This window comes from Tasmannia lanceolata, unplaced genomic scaffold (genome assembly GCF_043159265.1).
Source record: "Tasmannia lanceolata isolate RefF3 unplaced genomic scaffold, GAP_Taslan_0.1 ptg000019l, whole genome shotgun sequence".
In the NCBI taxonomy this organism is placed as follows: Eukaryota; Viridiplantae; Streptophyta; class Magnoliopsida; order Canellales; family Winteraceae; genus Tasmannia; species Tasmannia lanceolata.
In genome coordinates, this window is record NW_027518696.1 from 6,386,853 (window position 1) to 6,405,699 (window position 18,847).

General features: G+C 37.2%; 1 protein-coding gene across 3 annotated transcripts; it reads right to left on the bottom strand.

Moving 5' to 3' along the window:
• Nucleotides 1-1,139: 1,139 nt before the first annotated feature.
• On the bottom strand, nucleotides 1,140-16,543 carry LPA1 (tetratricopeptide repeat (TPR)-containing protein). 3 transcript variants are annotated; one of them, XM_077362195.1, is made up of 9 exons: nucleotides 16,300-16,543; nucleotides 11,882-11,985; nucleotides 10,880-11,015; nucleotides 10,084-10,315; nucleotides 6,497-6,654; nucleotides 6,102-6,290; nucleotides 5,195-5,295; nucleotides 1,482-1,578; nucleotides 1,140-1,377 (listed from the first exon to the last, which is right to left on the bottom strand). In XM_077362195.1, exons 1-9 carry the CDS (start codon nucleotides 16,504-16,506, stop codon nucleotides 1,303-1,305), a joined length of 1,299 nt encoding a protein of 432 aa, XP_077218310.1. In that variant the 5' UTR covers nucleotides 16,507-16,543; the 3' UTR covers nucleotides 1,140-1,302. The 3 variants fall into 3 exon arrangements, 1 of the variants encoding a protein (XP_077218310.1); XR_013236826.1 differs by lacking the exon at nucleotides 1,140-1,377 and having other exon boundaries at nucleotides 5,195-5,291; XR_013236827.1 differs by lacking the exon at nucleotides 1,140-1,377 and having other exon boundaries at nucleotides 1,531-1,578; nucleotides 5,195-5,319.
• Between the last annotated feature and the right edge of the window lie 2,304 nt (nucleotides 16,544-18,847).

Genomic DNA, 18,847 nt, shown 5'->3' on the forward strand with positions numbered 1-18,847 from the left:
AATAAAAAAATCAATCGGTTTGCATAGAAAAACAGACCCTAAAAATCAACACAAAAATTTCTTTAGTTTGTTCAACAGCCGATGACTTCTACCAAACGATCTCAATGAGTCGTCATATCACCTAACAAACCGAAATCACTCCATTGAATTTGCAAATGTTTGATATAATAAACCATATTGTTGAGTGAAATTTTGTCTGTAGTTCTTGACTTAATCAAGATGTGATTAGAGCTTTTAAAAAAAGGGACATGATATTTCCACCCTCCTTCCAAGCTTTTTTACCTCCTTTTGTTCTTCTTTTCTTCAAAACGACTGATTTCCTTTCCAATTGTTTGATCCATGTAGACGAACCCTAGTGTCAGGATTAGACTTATTTAATTTGAGCTCGATAGATTCTTTCACCTTCTTCATGGAAATTTTCTAAAGGATTCATTAGCCGACCCCAACTTGTTTGGGACAAAGGCTTAGTTGAGTTGAGTTGAGTTGAGGAGTGAAATGGGATTATCTAAGCAATTTTTGAAAGATGTCTTTTAAGATGTTTAAGCTGTTGATTATTGGGCTCTTAGAAACCCAAGGGGTCTAATCAAAATTGGACCAGGGTCATCTCTTTAATTTGATAATTACAACATCCCAGTATCTAATACTGTATTAAGCATCCAAAAACTATTCTTTATTTAAAAGATATTAGAGATTAACTATTGATCACAACCCAAACAGCTTCTCAAGATATTATAACAGAGGCAACACAAGCAATCCACATTCACTGTTGGCAGATTCCTCCGTAGAGGATTGGAAAGCAGATCAATCTGGTCGAATCCCCTTTATATTGTTCTTCATTGGCTTCTTTTCTTCTTCAATCTTTAACCCTTGCACGTTTGATTCAATGAAATGTGGGTACTGAAGAGTGCCACAATTCTTCTATGTTTTTAACGGTTTTCTACTAAATCACCTTGGGTATGTTTGGATGCACTTGTTCAAACATATTGCACTTTGATTACCCACTAGATGGAAATTGGGATTTCTCACTTTAGTGATAACAATGGAATTAGTTTGAGTGAAAATTTTGTGGAATCTGCTTGTTTAATAAGATCATTTATGGTTTTGACAGGGAGTTCTGTATCATGAACCCAAAAACACCCTTCCCAAAATTGATTGCATAAAAGAGGAATCAAAGAGTTCTACAAAGAAGAAGATGTTACTTACATTGCCAACTTCAAATGAATTTACAGATATTACAACAATTGCGGAAGCTTTTTTTTGTCATTTGTTCTATTAGCATCCTTCCCTGCAGGTTTTTAAAGTTTATTTTTCTAGCTTGCTGAGCAATGCATCCATTGGGGGCAACTCCTTAATAATTTGTTGCCAATCAGGCATCCCCTATAAAGAAGAAATGTGTATGAATAATAGTGAAAGGAAATGCTCTATAAAAATTAAAAAATAGTGGATACTCCTTCCCTATTTTTGGAATTCCCTATTTTTACCTTTCCTGATCTTCGGATACGACCATCCAAGCGCAATATTATGTACACGTCCTCACCTGGATTGACGCCTTCAGACTTCTGTTGATCATATATCCACCTGAAAAAAAATCATCAAAAACTGAAAAAACCACAGCGAATGGTGAAGCAAGCTGGGCCCCATGATAAAGTGATTGTGGCAACCATTTATGGCTATGGAAAAGCATTATCATAAGGTTAAAGGTTATATCAATTGAAGAAAGCGACTAGTTTACTTCCAACTGGTTATGGAGTTTGAATCCCAAGCTACCTACTACAGTGCCAATTATTTCTATACTTATATGCCAATTATTTCTAACTTTATATTACACTGGAAACTTCTAAAATCAAAATTTCCCTCATTTATGGCAACAGCAAGCATGTCAAAAATATATGTACTGACAATTATACATGTCAAGCTATTAAGGTGAGGTTGTGAAGAGTATAGACTCAGACGTAAGGACAAAGATATCGTACTAACAAATATTTTTTTTAATAAAGTCCATACCTGAAGAAACTCATTATGTTAAATAACAAAGAGTTGACAAGAGGAATTTCTCTGAGAGGGTAAACCATCACAAAACTTATCGTTGAAGCAGGGAGAAAAGTTTGCTGCTTCTCTCCAGAAAAGCTTTATTCCAAGTTGACAGAATTTAAGGAACATAATAACATATAACATAATATTGGGTTCTGGAGAGAGAAAATATGCCTAGAAATTTTTGGAAGCAGAATAAGGTACAAAAGCCCAGCTAAACGTTGAAAGGTCTTCCTCTTTAAACATCCTTCAGAAAACAGATCCAGATTTAACTAAAGCACCAATATAAGGCAGTGTATGCCACGAGAGAATCATGAATAATGGCTTCCAACAATCTTGTGCACCCAGTGCTCAGGAAAGAAGCCTATTTGCGTTTTGGAAATGGAAAATAAAAAATCTACTGATCTATCAGTAGATTTTGGTCTAGCAGTACTTTGATCATGTTTTGATCAAATCTACTGATCTATCTCTAGCATACCTTGCAAAGATCTATATGTTTCTTTGTGGTGTTCATTCAATTATCTAACAAGTTTTCTACTTTTCTAGGATTCCTTGTAATTTATTTGCATTTGTTACATACTTGCATCCAATTGGAATACGCAACCACAAAGAGAGTACATTGTTTATTTCAGAAATAGAAGAATACTCCTCTTTTAGTCGACACCATACTCTTGGAATGACCCGTTACAATTGGCCTTTGTTTATAAATCACTGTAGACACCTCATTTTGTTTTGCATAACCTAACATTAGTCAAAGGTCGTTTATGTCAATAAATATCTGTTGTGTTTCTTTGAATGAGCCAAAACATCTGTTAAATAGAGTCAAAATACCAAAAGGATAGCTATTTTGAAAGCAACCATAGAGATCCAAGCCTAAAGATGTTTAGTTAATAAGATTTGAAATACTCTTCAAAATATTTTAATAGTGTCAAATACCTTTTCCCAGAAGCTATACGGAGTTTTGAAATATGTTATTTCAATGTGCTTTGCAAAATCCTTTCCTTTTTATCTAAGTCCAAAAGTGTCCAGAGACTTAGGGTTAGGATTGAGGTGATTCTTACGTCCTTGAAAGAACTGGATGAGAACTACGATGTCAAATTGGCAAATAATCGATCGAAAGACACATTTATCAATCGATGGGCTTGCATCTCGAAGAATGATTTGACCTCTCGATTGATGACAGAGCTTGTGAGTTACAGAACCTCAGTTTTAGAAACCCTCAAACCACCTCCAAAGCCATTGTTTCCACATGGGATTCTTACCAAACACAATTACTGTTGAAAATAAACCTCTAGGAAGACTAGAATTCATGCAAGACCTTAGCTATGATCCTCATCATTCAAAACTTAGTAACAATACAATCTTTTTTCCATAAAACTCAATCTCCACCATCCAAACAACTCAAAAGTCACTCGAACGACTTCCAAACTTTTCCAAATGAATCTATGCACATATTGCTTCTTCAGGTCAATTCCCTAAGCCCTAGATTCTGTAAAAGGGGTGATAAGGCTCTATTCAAGGACAACACAAAAATCATCCAAGAGAGTACAAGAGCTTTCAGGAAAGCTTCACTAAAGCTCACGACAAGTTCTAAAACTTCCCAGCAAGAGGCTCTACCGCTATACACATCCCCACCACCTTCTTCATTCAAGTTGGTAATTTCATGTTTTAGTTTCATAATTTCTTGTTTTACGTCTTTTCAATGGATATTTTTCTTGAATGCTTAGGCTGTACCTAGTTTCTTTCCAATAGTTTAATGTCCTTTCATGTTTCAGATTAGTTTCTTTCAATCTACATGATGCAATATAGTTTGAGCTAGCTTCATTAGCATATCCATTCGACTTCCTTTTAAATTTCAAATCTCTTAAGAACATATCATAACTTTGCCCCTTTAAATCACTTATTTACATTCAAAAGGTTTCTTCTAAAATCCTGGATTAAAAACGACAGATTTGACTATGTCTGGAGTTGATCGATGGACCAGTCTGTCAATCAGCAGACCGACCTGTCGATCAATGTGTCCATACTAAAAACAAAAGAGCTGACTGTGTGTCTAAAGTTGATCAAAAGGCCGACATGTTGATCGATGATTTGACACATCAATTGACAGGAATGACCATCAATCGATTTTGTTCCTAAGCAGTCTATGGAAACACCATGTATTAGTCACCATTTTCATGTTTTCTTTATGGGCCCCATTTTCATGTTTGTTTGACTGTTTTATACATTTTACCCCATTCCCATGTTAGAACGTATGTTAGTCTATCGATTCATGTCAATTTGATGGATTGATCATTCATATCAGTTCCCATTCATCCTTTAGTGTTTCTTCTATCATATATGCATATGATTAGACATGTTTACATATATTTATATGGTGTGTTCCTTAATATTGAAGTACGACCTAGGTTTCATCGTCAGCATGACTTGATAATTAAAAGAATCATTACCAATTAATCAAGCTTGCTAAAGATCACATAAGAAGCTTATAGATATTAGTAAAGACCGACGTCCATTGGACGGGAATGGCGTCTAACACCTTCCAAAGCCATAACCTGATTTGTAAACCCCCTCCGGAATCAAAGATCAATCCATTGTGATCAGAGTCAAATTTTGGGTCCAACGCCCTAACCTAGGTGACGACTCTTTGGTTGTTAATTCCAACTCTCAACTACTCAACCAAAGGCGAGCAATGCTACAATCATCCAACTAATGTTTATTTACTTTATGGTATTACTTGCAGCCCATCAAGACATGTCATTCACCAAGTGATATAGATGTTCAAAGTTCAAATGCAATCACATAGAAAAATACCATTAAAAAAATCACATAGAAAAATAAAAAGGGCTCAAACAAATTAAATACAACCAGAGTAACAAGATGAGAAATATATTTATGCCTTTGGTTTTCACCAGAAGTTGGAAAGCTATAGAGCATGCATAAACATTTTTTATATTATAAAATACCACCTTCCAACGACAATAAAGTGAAAAATGTATGATACAAAAATACCGTTGAAATTCTTTTCATCTTTTGAGTTTTTGCCAAGTAAATAACTAGAATTGAATGTAAAAGATCTCAGTAATAAGAAGAAAAATCTAATTTCTGCAAGATACAGCAACCATTTTAAAGGACATGTAGATGAGGTGAAACAGGACACGACCTTTCCCATTCATTAGGCGATACAATCTCGGCCTTAGACCGCACCTCTGCTTTCAAGCGTGACTTTGCAGTTATAGACTGAGTCCGTTTCTCAAAATCTTCCTACCATGATGCCATCACATTAAGCTTCAACAAACAAACATAAAATTTCAAGTCCATGATGCCATAAAATAAAGCTTCAACAAACAAACAGGCCATTTCAAGTCCAAGGCATGTTAACAATTTTCTTTCTCAACAGTGAAAGCATGTTAAAATTTACATATTCTTACTTAAACATATTAATTGCAAGCTTCTCTAGGACTATTAGAGTGGAAAAAGTTTAGGTTAAACTAGAGTGCTATTAAAAGTTTAGAAATATTGCATTGATGAATACAAGAAAGGATGGTTCAACAGCAAATGCAAAAGGAAACACTGACTGCTATCATCCACCCGAAGAGTATCTATTCATACTTTTATGAAAGTTGCACCGTAGATCATCATATATAAAGAAATGAATAAAGATCATCATATACAAATAAATGAAGAAAGAAGAAAGTTAAAAACAGTCAACTAGAGTTGCAACGTTGACACAATAAGGTCAGGAAAACAAGCTTGGAATGAAGCAATAGATAAGCAATGTCATTTGAAGAACAAACCAAAAAAAAATGCAATTCAAGGAAGAAATCGGTTTCTTTGACAAAATCAACCAATGTGAATTGGTTATACTGTGCATCACAAAGCTTCTGAAAATTTATAGCCCTAGATAGAAAATATGAGGCATCTATGCCCTATATAGAAAATATGACTACACAACACATTAATTCCCTATGAATTGGCCATCATCAGTGGATATTAAGTTCAATGACAATTATTGTTAGCTGCGGATGATGACTTTCAGTAATAATGTAGATGGGAACTTTACATCTTACCCCAATAGAAGGAAGAGATGAGGCTCCCTTTGCAGGGACACCAAAGCCTTTCTTCTCCATAGGCGGCCTTCTATCTTCACCAAAGACAACAGGGATAAGAAGAACGCCTCGTTTAATGAGGTCAGTTCGGAACCTTTCAGCCTTCTGAATAGCTAAAGAAACAGTCTCCTTTCTCCCAGCCAAAATAACCTAAAAACATCAATTAGAACCGCAATATGTACAACAAGATGATACAAATGATGAATAATGGATGTAAATAAGAGTCAGAGAAGTAAATAACCTAGTATCATTGCAAATAATGAATCACTCCGAACTCCATTAAGTACAAGAAAAAGGAAAAACCAAATCACAAAGTAATTTGCAGGCATAAAAAGAGAAGAATCAACGATACTAACTGGCCTAACAGTGTCTCGCAGCTGAACAAGTTCGACAATCCGATTGGTAGAAAGGCGCAAAGGCAACCTTGACAGAATTTCGTCCCGAGATATTTGTCCAAGTTGTTCCTCTTCTTTCTTGTTGTCCCATAAAAATAATGCCACGAGAACAATAAAACCTGTACAGTGCTAATTCAAAATCTTTGTCAGTTTTACAATCAAATTACTAGCATCAATGCACTTTCCTGTTCTGTTCTTATCAGTTATGAACAAATCTAAACGAACCAAAGTAGCATTGTATGAAAGCTCTACTTACTTCCAGACAAGCAAAGTAAAGAATGGTCCATAAACATGCAGACCAGATTCCAATGCTTTGAAAAGTATGTGAAAGGACATGAAAGATAGATAAAACTCTTATATGGGTCATTGGTACAAACTGGAGGACTGGTTTCCAAACCAAACATTTAATTCTCTAGATAAACTTAACTAGAAGATGAATGAATCTAAAACTACGATACCTGCCGCATGTAACGCCCCGGCCACTGTGTAGATATTGTCTGGTTCTAGGTCAAAACCCTCCTGGGTTTTAAAACGCATCTACAAAGGAAAAGAAAGGGTCTACATATATAGACCAGGAACTGACTCTCCCTTTCCGATGTGGGATTCTACACTGCATTAGTTGCAAAACCACTCGCCGTGACTACAATTGATGCGAGCTTAGATTCCTTCAGTACCCTTCAAATCAACCCCCTTCTTGGCACTCTTGGGGATGCAGGCCAGCGACCACAACTCCTGCCATAATCTCTTCCCATGGACTGGAGAGGACAACCAAGCTGCAATGGGGGGTTTCTGTCTCTTAAGGTCACCCCTTACCTCCACTTTGCTTCCCGTGATGATGACTGACCCATCTTCTCTATCTTTTGTCTCCATGATTGCCTGAGCTCCATGCCACGTCTCTCCAGTCTCTCGATACAAGTTTGCCCTTAACTCAATCCCTATTTCATTGTTAATTGTTGAATGGTTGGGCATAGATGTACAAGATTTATTTGTTTCTTGTTTTACCTTTTTTTGCTCATGTGTATTTACCTTCATTACCCTTTATTTGAGTTGACTAACCAAGGGTGGTTTTGTAATAGTATCTCTCATGAGCAAAGATTAGAGATGTGAGAGGGAGGATTACACTCTCAAGATCTTTCCTTCAACTTTTTCCAATCCCTAATTGCCTACTAGTGTTAATCTTGTCACCTACTAGATATGAGAGCCCACTAAGGAGTCCAGCAATGTCCATTTTTAATGGTGATATTTTATTAATAAAAAGAGAAAACGCCTGATCAAGGAGATCGGAACAAAGATAACAAGGAAAAATACAATCAAAATGAGAGAAGATATAAATAAAGCAATCCGAATCAGGGGGGAGATAGTCAAACAACTCCAGGGTAGGACGGGTAGCCCCCCAGCCGAGGGGAGATAGTCAAACAACTCTAGGGTAGAACGGGTAGTCCCCCAGCTGATCCGCCTTGCTATTAGCCGATCTTCTGACATGGCGGGCATTAACTAGGAATTCGGCTAGCCGATCATGGATCTCATCAAATAGGGCCGAAAAACGCCATGGAGGAGGGAGAGAACCATCCAGCCATCTGATGACATTGAGGGAATCTCCCTCAATCAAAAGGTGCTCAACCTCGTTTCTCTCAAAGATACGGACTCCATGAACCAACACACTCACTTCCACCTCATTGGAGTCATTAAACCAAATCGGACTAGAAAAGGCTCATCTAGTGCCTCCCTCATCGTCTCTTAGGAGGCCTCCAATGCCAACCGGGCCCAAATTGCTTAAACTGGATCTGTCAAAGTTGAACTTGAGCCAACCCGGGTCTGGGGAAGACCATCTAGGGGTCATTTGGGCCTCCCTTTTGCCAGTGTTGCATAACTCCATCCAGCAGTGCCGGATATCCGAACTAGAATACAAGTTGAAGCAGGGAATGATTCTCGCCCAAGAGGTGACAAGACATACAATGTTCATATAGACGAGGTTAGCACTTCCGGATGCATTCTTAAAGAGATGTGCATTCCTCTCCTTCCACAGTCTAGCAATGTCCTTTACCTTACAGACTGGGGTAGACCAGTCTCTAAGAACAATGAACCCGAGTCAACTCAGCCTAATTCTTATCGAATTCCAAGTTTTTCCCTACCAAGTCACTCGAAAACTTTGGACTCACCAGAATAATGAAAAATTGACCATGTCAATCATTGGCTCACTCAAGTCAACTACTATTTACAGTCGCCAAATTCTGGTCCGAACTTGTGTTCCTAAATGCTAAAACCAAGGTAACACAACAATCACTCATGCTTTTGGTTTTAGATGAAGGGGGTTCTTTTCTATGTTTCTTGGAATTATAAGGGATGCTTCCGCCAAAATGAACAAGGATAGTTGATATGAAAATGGTGGTAATAGAGATTTAACTTATTAGGAATTCCTGCGCTTTCCCTCAATTCTCATATGCTCCACAAGTTCCAATAAATCCTTGTTTCGTGAATCAATATGCATCAGTGAATGCCTTCACTCATGTGGGCAATGCCAGCAACCAGCATTAAATTGATCATGTCGTAGATCGTTCCTGCCAAAGGCCACCTATAGCTCATGAGTAAATGACTTTTTTGGAAAGGAAAATAATGGCTTTCTAGGTTCATCATAACCACAAGAAGCAAGATCAAGCATTCTACGGTAGTAGATCACTCAACAGCATTGTTCTCTCTATAATTGATTTCTTATCTGAATATGAACTGGTAAAGCTACACAACTGGTGACAATATGGACAACAGCCACCAAACAGAGTTCACAAACTGAGAATTGCACAACAACTAAAACATCTATCCTTGACAAAGATATTAAAGAGGTGAGATAAAGATAAAGAACAAATGTGAGTTCCCTAAACACCAAAACAATTTTTTTATTGATGCACCTGGTAAATATAACTCTCGTGTTGTTTAGCCTTTCATAAAAGAAAATTGACAAATTTGGGATCGACACATTTTTGCTGTCAAGGTCAGTTTTAGAGGTTATTTGACCAAAAATTAATGGCTTTATTTTTGCTAATCCCATGGTGTGGAGGACATCAACTAAGTAAAAAATCATTGTATGAAATATGGAGCAGATGTTATTGTTCTCATTGGTTACTTTTAATTAACCAAACAGGTTTGATAAATTAGTTTAATATAGTCAACTGACAATTGCCTTTCTATAAACACAGCTGCATGCATCGGTTTTGAATACCTATAAGGGTGAATAACGTGGACTTTAGAAAATCAAGATGCAGAGAAATGTTAAAGCAATTTCAATCAGAAAATGTTACCATAAAAAAGAAAAGGGATAAATCACATATTCCTTTTTAAATTAAATTCCCTTCATAAGCAATTTTACAAGCAATGCATAAGCCAGCAAGAACCCATATTATCTAGCTTATGTGCTAAGCATTTTAAGTGTGCCCATTATCTTTTCAAGGCCGTACCACTAAGTATCTGGTTATAAGAGAAAACTTCACTAACTTGTCAAGTTGTAGATAGAGTACGTGGCTGAAAATAGTTATATGGTATATCTCCCCATTTACCTCCAATGTTGATGGCGGCATTTCCAGCAGTCTCCCAGATGTCAGGAGCACCATCACCACCTTGAACTGCACGTACTAATCTGGGTATGGTAAAAAAGGTTGAGATTCCTGCTGCTGCAGAAAAAGCCACATAAAAGAATCTCCTGACACCACGGAATGGTGCTTGGACTTCACTAATGAGCTTGAGATCCCTCCTGAAACTGTATCCAATGTCTTCACCTCCCAGCCTTGCCTGTCAAAGCAAAAGAAGTTACTAGATTTTGTTTTTTGAATGGTAAAAGAAGTTACTAGATATGAGACTTAATATTTGAGGCTTGACATGAAAGAAAATTAAGATTGGAGTTAGTAAATAAACTCAAAGCTAATGAGAGTAGAGATCAATAAAGCGGATAAATAAAGTTTCAATTCTTCTATTTTAGAAGAGAGAGAGAGAGAGAGAGAGAGACACTGTTTAAAAACACCCCGCGTCAATCATCAACTTGTCCGAGGCGAGTAGGTTTCACGCCTTGGCGGAGGTCTTTCCTAGTTTTGCCCTACCAAGTCAATCAAAAACACTTTTGACTTGTCCAAGTTAATGAAAAATTGACTGCATCAATTATTGACTTGCCCAAGTCGACTCCTTTTTACCTTTTTGACTTTTTATCCATGTCTGAGTTTTTAAATAATGGAGAAAACTACTTCACAAATGAAGATGGGATTGCCTCTTGCAGAAGAAAAGTCTGACTAAATAAACTCAATATCCTTCGAGACTCCATTAAGACAAAAATTAATGACATAGAAAGCAGCAGAAGTTAACCTCTTCTTGCAATTCTTTAAATTCTGGCAATGCTCTGAAGGAGGCTAAGTCTGGATCATTAAGAATAGTGCTAAATTTGAGATTATACTCTCGCAGAGCAGTCCGTAAACATTCTGCAGCTTTCTTTCCTTCCCCTCTGTGAAAAGAAAAAATTAAGAAAATTCATCAATTTCTATTAACAGCTCTAATGTTCCAAGTAATGGTGTCTTCCACTCAGATTGATACCCACGAAAAATCCAGAGCTGATGTTCACACAGAAATGTAAATCATTCAGATAAAACCAACTTAAAGCCAAAAGGTTCAATTTGCTTCTTCCAGCCATTTACTTGACATGAAGAAGGGTAACGAAGTATCGCCTTTGCTAAAATTAACTCAAAAGAGAACACAAAAAATGATGTGATTAAACTCCTCTACAGAATGTCAAATTATTTCAGTCTTTGGCTGTAGTGCCAAGAAAATCAAATCATAAGGCATGTAGGATGCATAAGAGCATCATAAAAAAAAGCAGAAAAAAGGCCAATAGACACGTATGGAACTACTTAGTAAATACTATAATCTACATGCTTCTGAGAACTTGTTAGCCTAAACAAAGATGTATACTGAGCACACAAATTATGATAATCTAGTTATCGATCAGAAGCAAAGTTGTATTTCCATGGTCACACACCCAACTATTACTGGGAATCCACAACCTCGAGCAGATTTTGGTCTTTTAAGCAAACAATTTATGGACAACAGCACAAATTCAAAATACAAGAACAGAATGGTTATCTTGAGAAATTTAGGTAAAAGAATTCTAACAAAAAAACTGACACATAATTGAGTTGAGCCTAGGTGTGAAGATTGAAAGCAAAACAATCTTAACTTTGAAAAACAAGTGAAACTTTCATAGTCTTTTAAATAAAGTTGAAACATGAAGCCATCGTTATATGCCAAAGTAGAGCTGTACAAAATTTCCACAACAGCAAAGAGACCAAACAATAGCTTGAAAATGGTTCCTACCGGTATGCATGACAGCAAGCTTTGTTATACAGTGCAGCTTGGGTTTCGATTGGATTTGGATCTAAAGCAAGAGCACTTTCAAACTGAGTAAGAGCATCTTTTACCTGGATCATTCATAAACATGGATAATTATCACTTCAAGTGAACACGATAGTTATAAGAAGAACATGTCATCCGTGTTGATAACTTCATTGGAAATTTTTGAATACAACTGGTGTCCATAAATCGAACTGCTAACTGTTATTGAACATAGCCAAAGAACCTGGAAGGTAAAAGGTTATACATGATAATCATTAATAAACAACCAAATGTATGGGGTGTAAGACATGATATAGCTTGGCTCACCCTAAGCTGTCAGGACATCAGTTGGCATTGAAGGAAACCACAAAAACAGCTAAAGAATCTTGTATTGAGTGAATAGCACTGTTATTTGTTTCACTAATCCTGTATCAATTTGTTTCATAGTTATGAATATGTTAATTGAAACCCATAACCACAGATGCCCAAATTTTAGCAGTGTCTCTTAAGCTGATTTAAGCATGCTTAGCCCTTGACCTAGTCAAAGATTTAGATTACTTTCACTCCTGAGATTAAAGAAATTATAAAAGAGTTTCGAATGGGAAGTTTTGAAAGGATGTTAAACTTGTAATGAGAGATATATGGACATGGAAACTGACATTACACCTCACAACACAGGAAAACTAGAAAAGGATATAGCCCAGACCTCAATAATAAGCTACTGATGTAGAAAAACAAAAACCACAGCAAGTGACATAAGAAACTTGAACACTTACATTACTCGAATAATATGCTACCATGTTGGCTATTAATACTCAAATAATTTGCCAACATGTTGGCTACTAATACAACATATCACTCTTTTTTAATGGATTGTCCTTTTTCCTTTTCATGTCGGGAATATATCTAAAGAAAGATAATGCGGGTTGCTCGTGACTTGCTACTCCAGTTCAGTCCTGTACTTAGTTCAAGAGATGAACATCTTGACTACTCGAAAGAGAAACCACTAACAAAGTGATGCAGCCTGATTGGTGGAATATTTAATTGAGTTTTAGTTCGGTTTATTTTAATTTCTTAAAATTAAAAGTTTAAATCTTAGTAGATATCTTGACTGGAATTACGTACTTATGTTCAAGTTGTGTTTTTGTGTTTTGTCTACTTTGGTTCATAAATAGGAGCTTGTGCACACTTTGGTCAAGCAGTGAACAAGGAGATCATTTAATTTTATGAGTGTTTTGTGGTAGTAATTTGACACAGTGAAGCGGAGACCTTGCCCTTCTCCAAGGTCTTAGGCTGGCTAAAGATATGACCTTTGGTTCTTTGAAGGTGGAGGGTGATTCAAGCAATGTCAATAAGTGGACCTCCAGTGAACACCCCTTTCCCTGGAGAGTGGCCAACATTCTTGAGAAAGCCAATGGCATCGCCTCGTCAGTTTTTCGGTAGGTAACCTGAGATCGAACCTGCGACCTCAAGGTTGAAGTACAAAGCCTAGACCGTTGCGCTACAGGCCCAACCCCAATGCCTTGTCATTCCACATTTTTTCCACCCTGTTTGGAAAGAGGCCGACTTTACAGATGATCTTTCTAGGGATTCCCATATAGCTTGTTCTTGTAGCTTGTTGTTCCTTTGATGACCTTCTCGGTCAGAAGTCTGTTTTTTTTTCCTTTCTTAATAAAGCTTTGTTACTATTCGAAAACATGCTTGTATTAGGACATTTATGGATATGTGATGATCTTTGTATGTGTGCGTGAGTTGTTATTCACAAACAAGTACAATCATCTTCTCACGCAATGTTGATCGTCTCAAATCCTAAGGTTTTGAGATGTGACTTTGCTCCTATGGCATCATTTCCTTACTCATGAGTGACTCAGAAGTATGGAACTATTTAAGATGGCTGGGGATATCTCGAATTTTCATTAAGTCACTGGACGACAACCTATGCAGTTTGGAGTATCCGATAAAATTTCTAGTAGGGAGGTGTTGCATGGGCATGTCTACTTATGACATTGTGACCTGTGTATCATAATACGTGTTCTAGAGTCAACTTACTTACAAGCAGAAGACAAAAGGTAGATCCCTGCTATTACAGGACGACAGAATTTTGTTGGCGACTCTAGTCATTTGGTGCCTTTATTACCACCATCTTGTTACGACTTACAAGGTTAATATTTATCAATCTCTCCTTTAGTGTCCTATCCTATGGTCATGAGTTATGCAGCAGGAGGCGATATTACTAAGAAGGTAGAGAGACTAATGCAGTAATGCCAAGTGGCTTTTATGCAAAGAGGGAAGAGCTTGAGATGCTAAATCGCGATCTATTAGTTACACTTGTTCCAATAGGAATTTGACATTGACTGACAGATGATGTACGCATTACAACTACTTATTTGCCGCAACATATTATCCAGTTTGATATAATTATTTGACAAATGTTCTTTAATTATACTTGTAGCATATTACTTGATGAAGACGAGTATGTGAAAGTATCTGTATTACTAAAGTGGACGTGTATTCAAGGAAGAGTGGAGGCAATAAACCTATGGCTCATGAAAGGATCGGGATTTACTCAACCTCGTATGAATCATGCAGCTCTAGGGAAGGCATGTAAATATTAAGGATGTTCTAACTTGTTAGATGAAGATGTACTATAGTTATTCTCAAACAAATAAAGGTGGATTTTCAGATGTTGCAAGCTTTGATCTGAGACGTATGATAGTATTTGTGGGATGGAATATGGATTAAATGAGATGAAAGAAAGGTAGTTACAACAATCAGTTTGACTGTTTCCATTCAAAAAAACAATCAGTTTGACTGTTGAACCAATCAGCAATGCACAATGGTGATATGATCATTTAACTAGTCACAACCAAAAATTTGACACAGAGAAAATTTCATAAATATATACAAGTTAAGCCCTATGTTAATTAATTCAGTAGTAAGTAGCAAACTTGTAATGTAATGAATTAATGGGTTCTATTATGTTTTGTAGTTTTGTTAGATGTAGAGATTATTGGGGTATTTTTGTCGTGGCGTACTCTTAATAGTTAATAACACTCCAAATGGTAAACAACATCAATTAAGGGGAAGAAACCCACGCAAAAATGAGAGGCTAATTAGATAGAAGTTATTAGCTTAGAACCACGAAGCGGGTGCGGGGGCGGGGAAGCGTGGGGTCTAGAAGAGTCTAAGTTTGGGAGCGCCGTGGGAGCGTGTATGTAATATTTTCTTTATATATCTTTCAAAATTCAAGTACATCAAAAAATAATAGTTTCTAACCATTTTCATATGTATCTTTCAAAATTTAAGTACATCTACAAGCTAATTTCTAACCATCTTCACCATCTTCATTTGTGTGCACTCGCTCCTCGTGCTTTCGAAGATGGACAAGCCTTTGTACTTGCTCCAATGAAGTACTGTGAAGAGTTGGAGGAGTTTCATGTAAGGAAGTTGGTGATGGTGGGACCTATAGAGTAATAGAAGCAGGATGGGAGCGTCATTAGAGCGGTTCCTGTCTCTCTAGGGTCGCGCTCCCTGGAAGCTCTCTTCCTAAGGAGCGCCGAATTGAGGTTCCGAGGTGGGAGCAGCACCCCGAGAGAAGGTTCCTGCTTCTAAGGTTATTAGTGATAGACTATAAGACCCACCCATCTCTCTACCCCTGTCTCCCAAAACTCCATCACAATTTGGTCCTTACTTTGAAACACCAAGACCACTTCTCCCTGGTTCTGCTTCTTTATCCTCTTCCAAATGATTCCCATCTCCTTAGCCCGGCGTTTATCCATGTGGTCTGTCACAACATTCATGTTGAGCTAGCTTACACGCTCTAGTGGATCGGGCTCTCCTCGTCGTGATCTCGTTGACAGATCATCAAGTGATTCTGATGTGGATACACGATTTGATGGACTGAATAATCGAAAATTCATCCCTAGGCGTTTAAAAAAATCATGGCCACCCATTCATAGGACATGAATTAAATGTTGGAACTACAATTCCTGTAATGAACAAGAATATCGGCGTGACGGCAAGAATATTAAACATCCATTTTTGTGAAGCTTAATTTAAAAGAATTGGAATGGAAAACCCAAAACATATGGTAAACATCATGACTTATCTAATTGATAAATATTGAATACCACTGATTAACAATATAAAAATTAAAAAAAAACGCGATAATTCTAACCACACAATTTGATCAATCATTGATTCCAGGAACAATTTGAACGGAAAAATGGACAAAAAAAAGAAGATCATGGCTACCCATTTCACAATACATAGATTAAATATAGGAATCGTACGCACAGTATTATATACACATTAGGAAAGCATCAATTTCAGAAGGAATCGCATAGAAAAATAAATAAACTATTAGAATAAAATTTTATACATGGAAGACGCTGAATTACCCTTCCTTTGGAGAAGAGGGAGAGACCCAAATTAACGCATGATTCTGCAGTTTGAGGCTCTGTTTCTGATTGGGAAGGTGATGAAGAAGAAGTGAGAAAAATTCGAAGACCTTTTTGAGATTTTAAATGAATTTTGTTGGGAATCCATGCTGTTGGCTTCGGGAAGCATAACAACTGATGATGGAGTGCAAAAGGAGCGATGGCCATTGAAAAAAATCAGAGGTAGTCTGAGCGTCTGAGGTAGTGAGGTGTGTGTTTTAGATATACCGTGTTTTTTTTTTTTTTTGGACCAATTACCAATGGGGAACAAACATTAGGCAAATTATCAACAGACCTATGCTTTTCAAAAATTATCTAACGGGCGACAAAAGAGGTCTTGTCAGTAAAAGCTAGACGAAAATACCCTTTAACATATACAACACGTTTTGACTTTGGAAGGGGGTTTTCAAGTCTCTACGATTGGGGTTATCAGGTATCAAAATGGGGTTACCAATTTCAGAATGGGCTTATCAAGTCCCTGAAAATTGGCCGAGGGTACTAGAGTTTTGGTAGGGGGTTTTCAAGTATTTGGGATTGAGGTTATCTAGTATCAAAATGGGCTTATCAAGTGCTTGAAAATTGGCAGAGGGTACTAAAGTTTTGGAAGAGGGTTTTCAAGTTTCTAGGATTGGAGTTATCTAGTATAAAAAATGGGGTCACCAATTTCCGAATGGGGTGATCAAGTCCCTAAAAATTGGCCAAGCGTACTAGAGTTTTGGAATGGGGTTTTCAAGTCTCTAGGATTGGGGTTATCTAGCATAAAAATGGGGTTACCAATTTCTGAGTTGGCTTATCAAGTCCTTGAAAATTGGCTGAGGGTACTGGAGTTTTGGAAGGGGGTTTTCAAGTCTTTAGGATTGGGGTTATCAGGTATCAAAATGGGGTTACCAATTTCAGAATGGGCTTATCAAGTCCCTGAAAATTGGCCGAGGGTACTAGAGTTTTGGAAGGGGGTTTTCAAGTATTTGGGATTGGGGTTATCTAGTATCAAAATGGGGTTACCAATTTACGAATGGGCTCATCAAGTTCCTTAAAATTGCCCAAGGGCACTGGAGTTTTGGAAGGGGGTTGTCAAGTCTCTGGGGTTGGGGTTATCCAGTATTAAAATGGGGTTACCAAATTCCGAATGGGCTTATCAAGTCCCTTATGAACACGTTTTTACTTCCTGTTTTTTTTTCACTCATTCATTTTCACATTTTTTTCTTTCTACCGTACGATTCATCTTCCTCATCCTCCATTGAAAGGGATAAGGAGAAATGCAAAACCCTAAAATAAATGAAAAATAAAACCTAGATATTGAAAGATAAATGAGAATGAACTCACATTTCAAAATTTTGAGTTTTCCCACCTCTAATGGTGGCTGAATGATGAAGAAGATGACTGGTAATGTAGAAAAAAACAAAGTTGAAAATGAAAAAAGTGAAAAAAAAAAGAGGGAAAGAAGGGAGAAGAGGGAAAAGTGGAAAAGCAAAACGTGTTGCTTAAGAAAAGAGCATTTTCGTCCAGCTTTTAATGACAAGACATATTTTGTCCCTCGTTGATAATTTCTGAAAAGCATGGGTTCTGTTGATAATTTCATCTAATTTTTGTCTCCCATTGGTAATTGATCCTTTTTTTGGAGGTCATAAGAACAGATATCGCTGATCAAATCCAGACCGTCAAAGACCGTGTTGGGTCATCAAAGACAGATCTCGTTGATCAAATGTTCCAATCCTTCAATCAATGTACTTTTCTAGGGTCATAAAAAACAGGCTAGTGTTGTGTTTCCAAAAAGCCCCAAAATGGCGTGGGGATACCTTGTCTCGTCAAAATAAATGATATAAGCACGTGCTGCTTAGATAAGCTTATCTAAGCACGTGCTCAAAAAACACATGCGGCCCACATTTTTTTGGGTCCAAAGCATTCATTTGGAAGGCCCTTCCATGGATAGGGTGTACCAAAAATCAGCCCTATAAGATCATCTTAACCCAATCAAAGTTGGAGTGGAAAATGGACAGACACTGTGTGTCCATGTTTCTGCCCATTTTCCCCTCCACAAATGGCAGGGGTTAGGATAATCTTATAGGGCTGATTTTTTGTACGCACTCTATCCATGGAAGGGCCTTCCAAATGAATGCTTTGGATCCCCCAAAAAATGTGGGCCACATGTGTTTTTGAGCACGTGCTTAGATAAGCTTATCTAAACACGTGCTTAGAAACACTTTCCCTATATATATATATATAAGAAAACATTTCCTACACACTTGAGTAGGTAAGTTACCTACACACTAGCTTAAAATACAGTGGGGGCCCACATTGTTTGGGTGATCCAAACCATTCATTTGAATGGTCCTCACAGAGATAGGGTGTCCACGAAAAGTCAGATCCATAGGATCATCCCAAGCCTACGATTTGTGGAGGTAAAATGGACGTGTATAAACCTTCACAAATTAGTCCATTTTTTGCCTCCATAGTTTGAATGGTTGGGATGATCCTATGGATCTGATTTTTTGTGGACACCCTATCTATG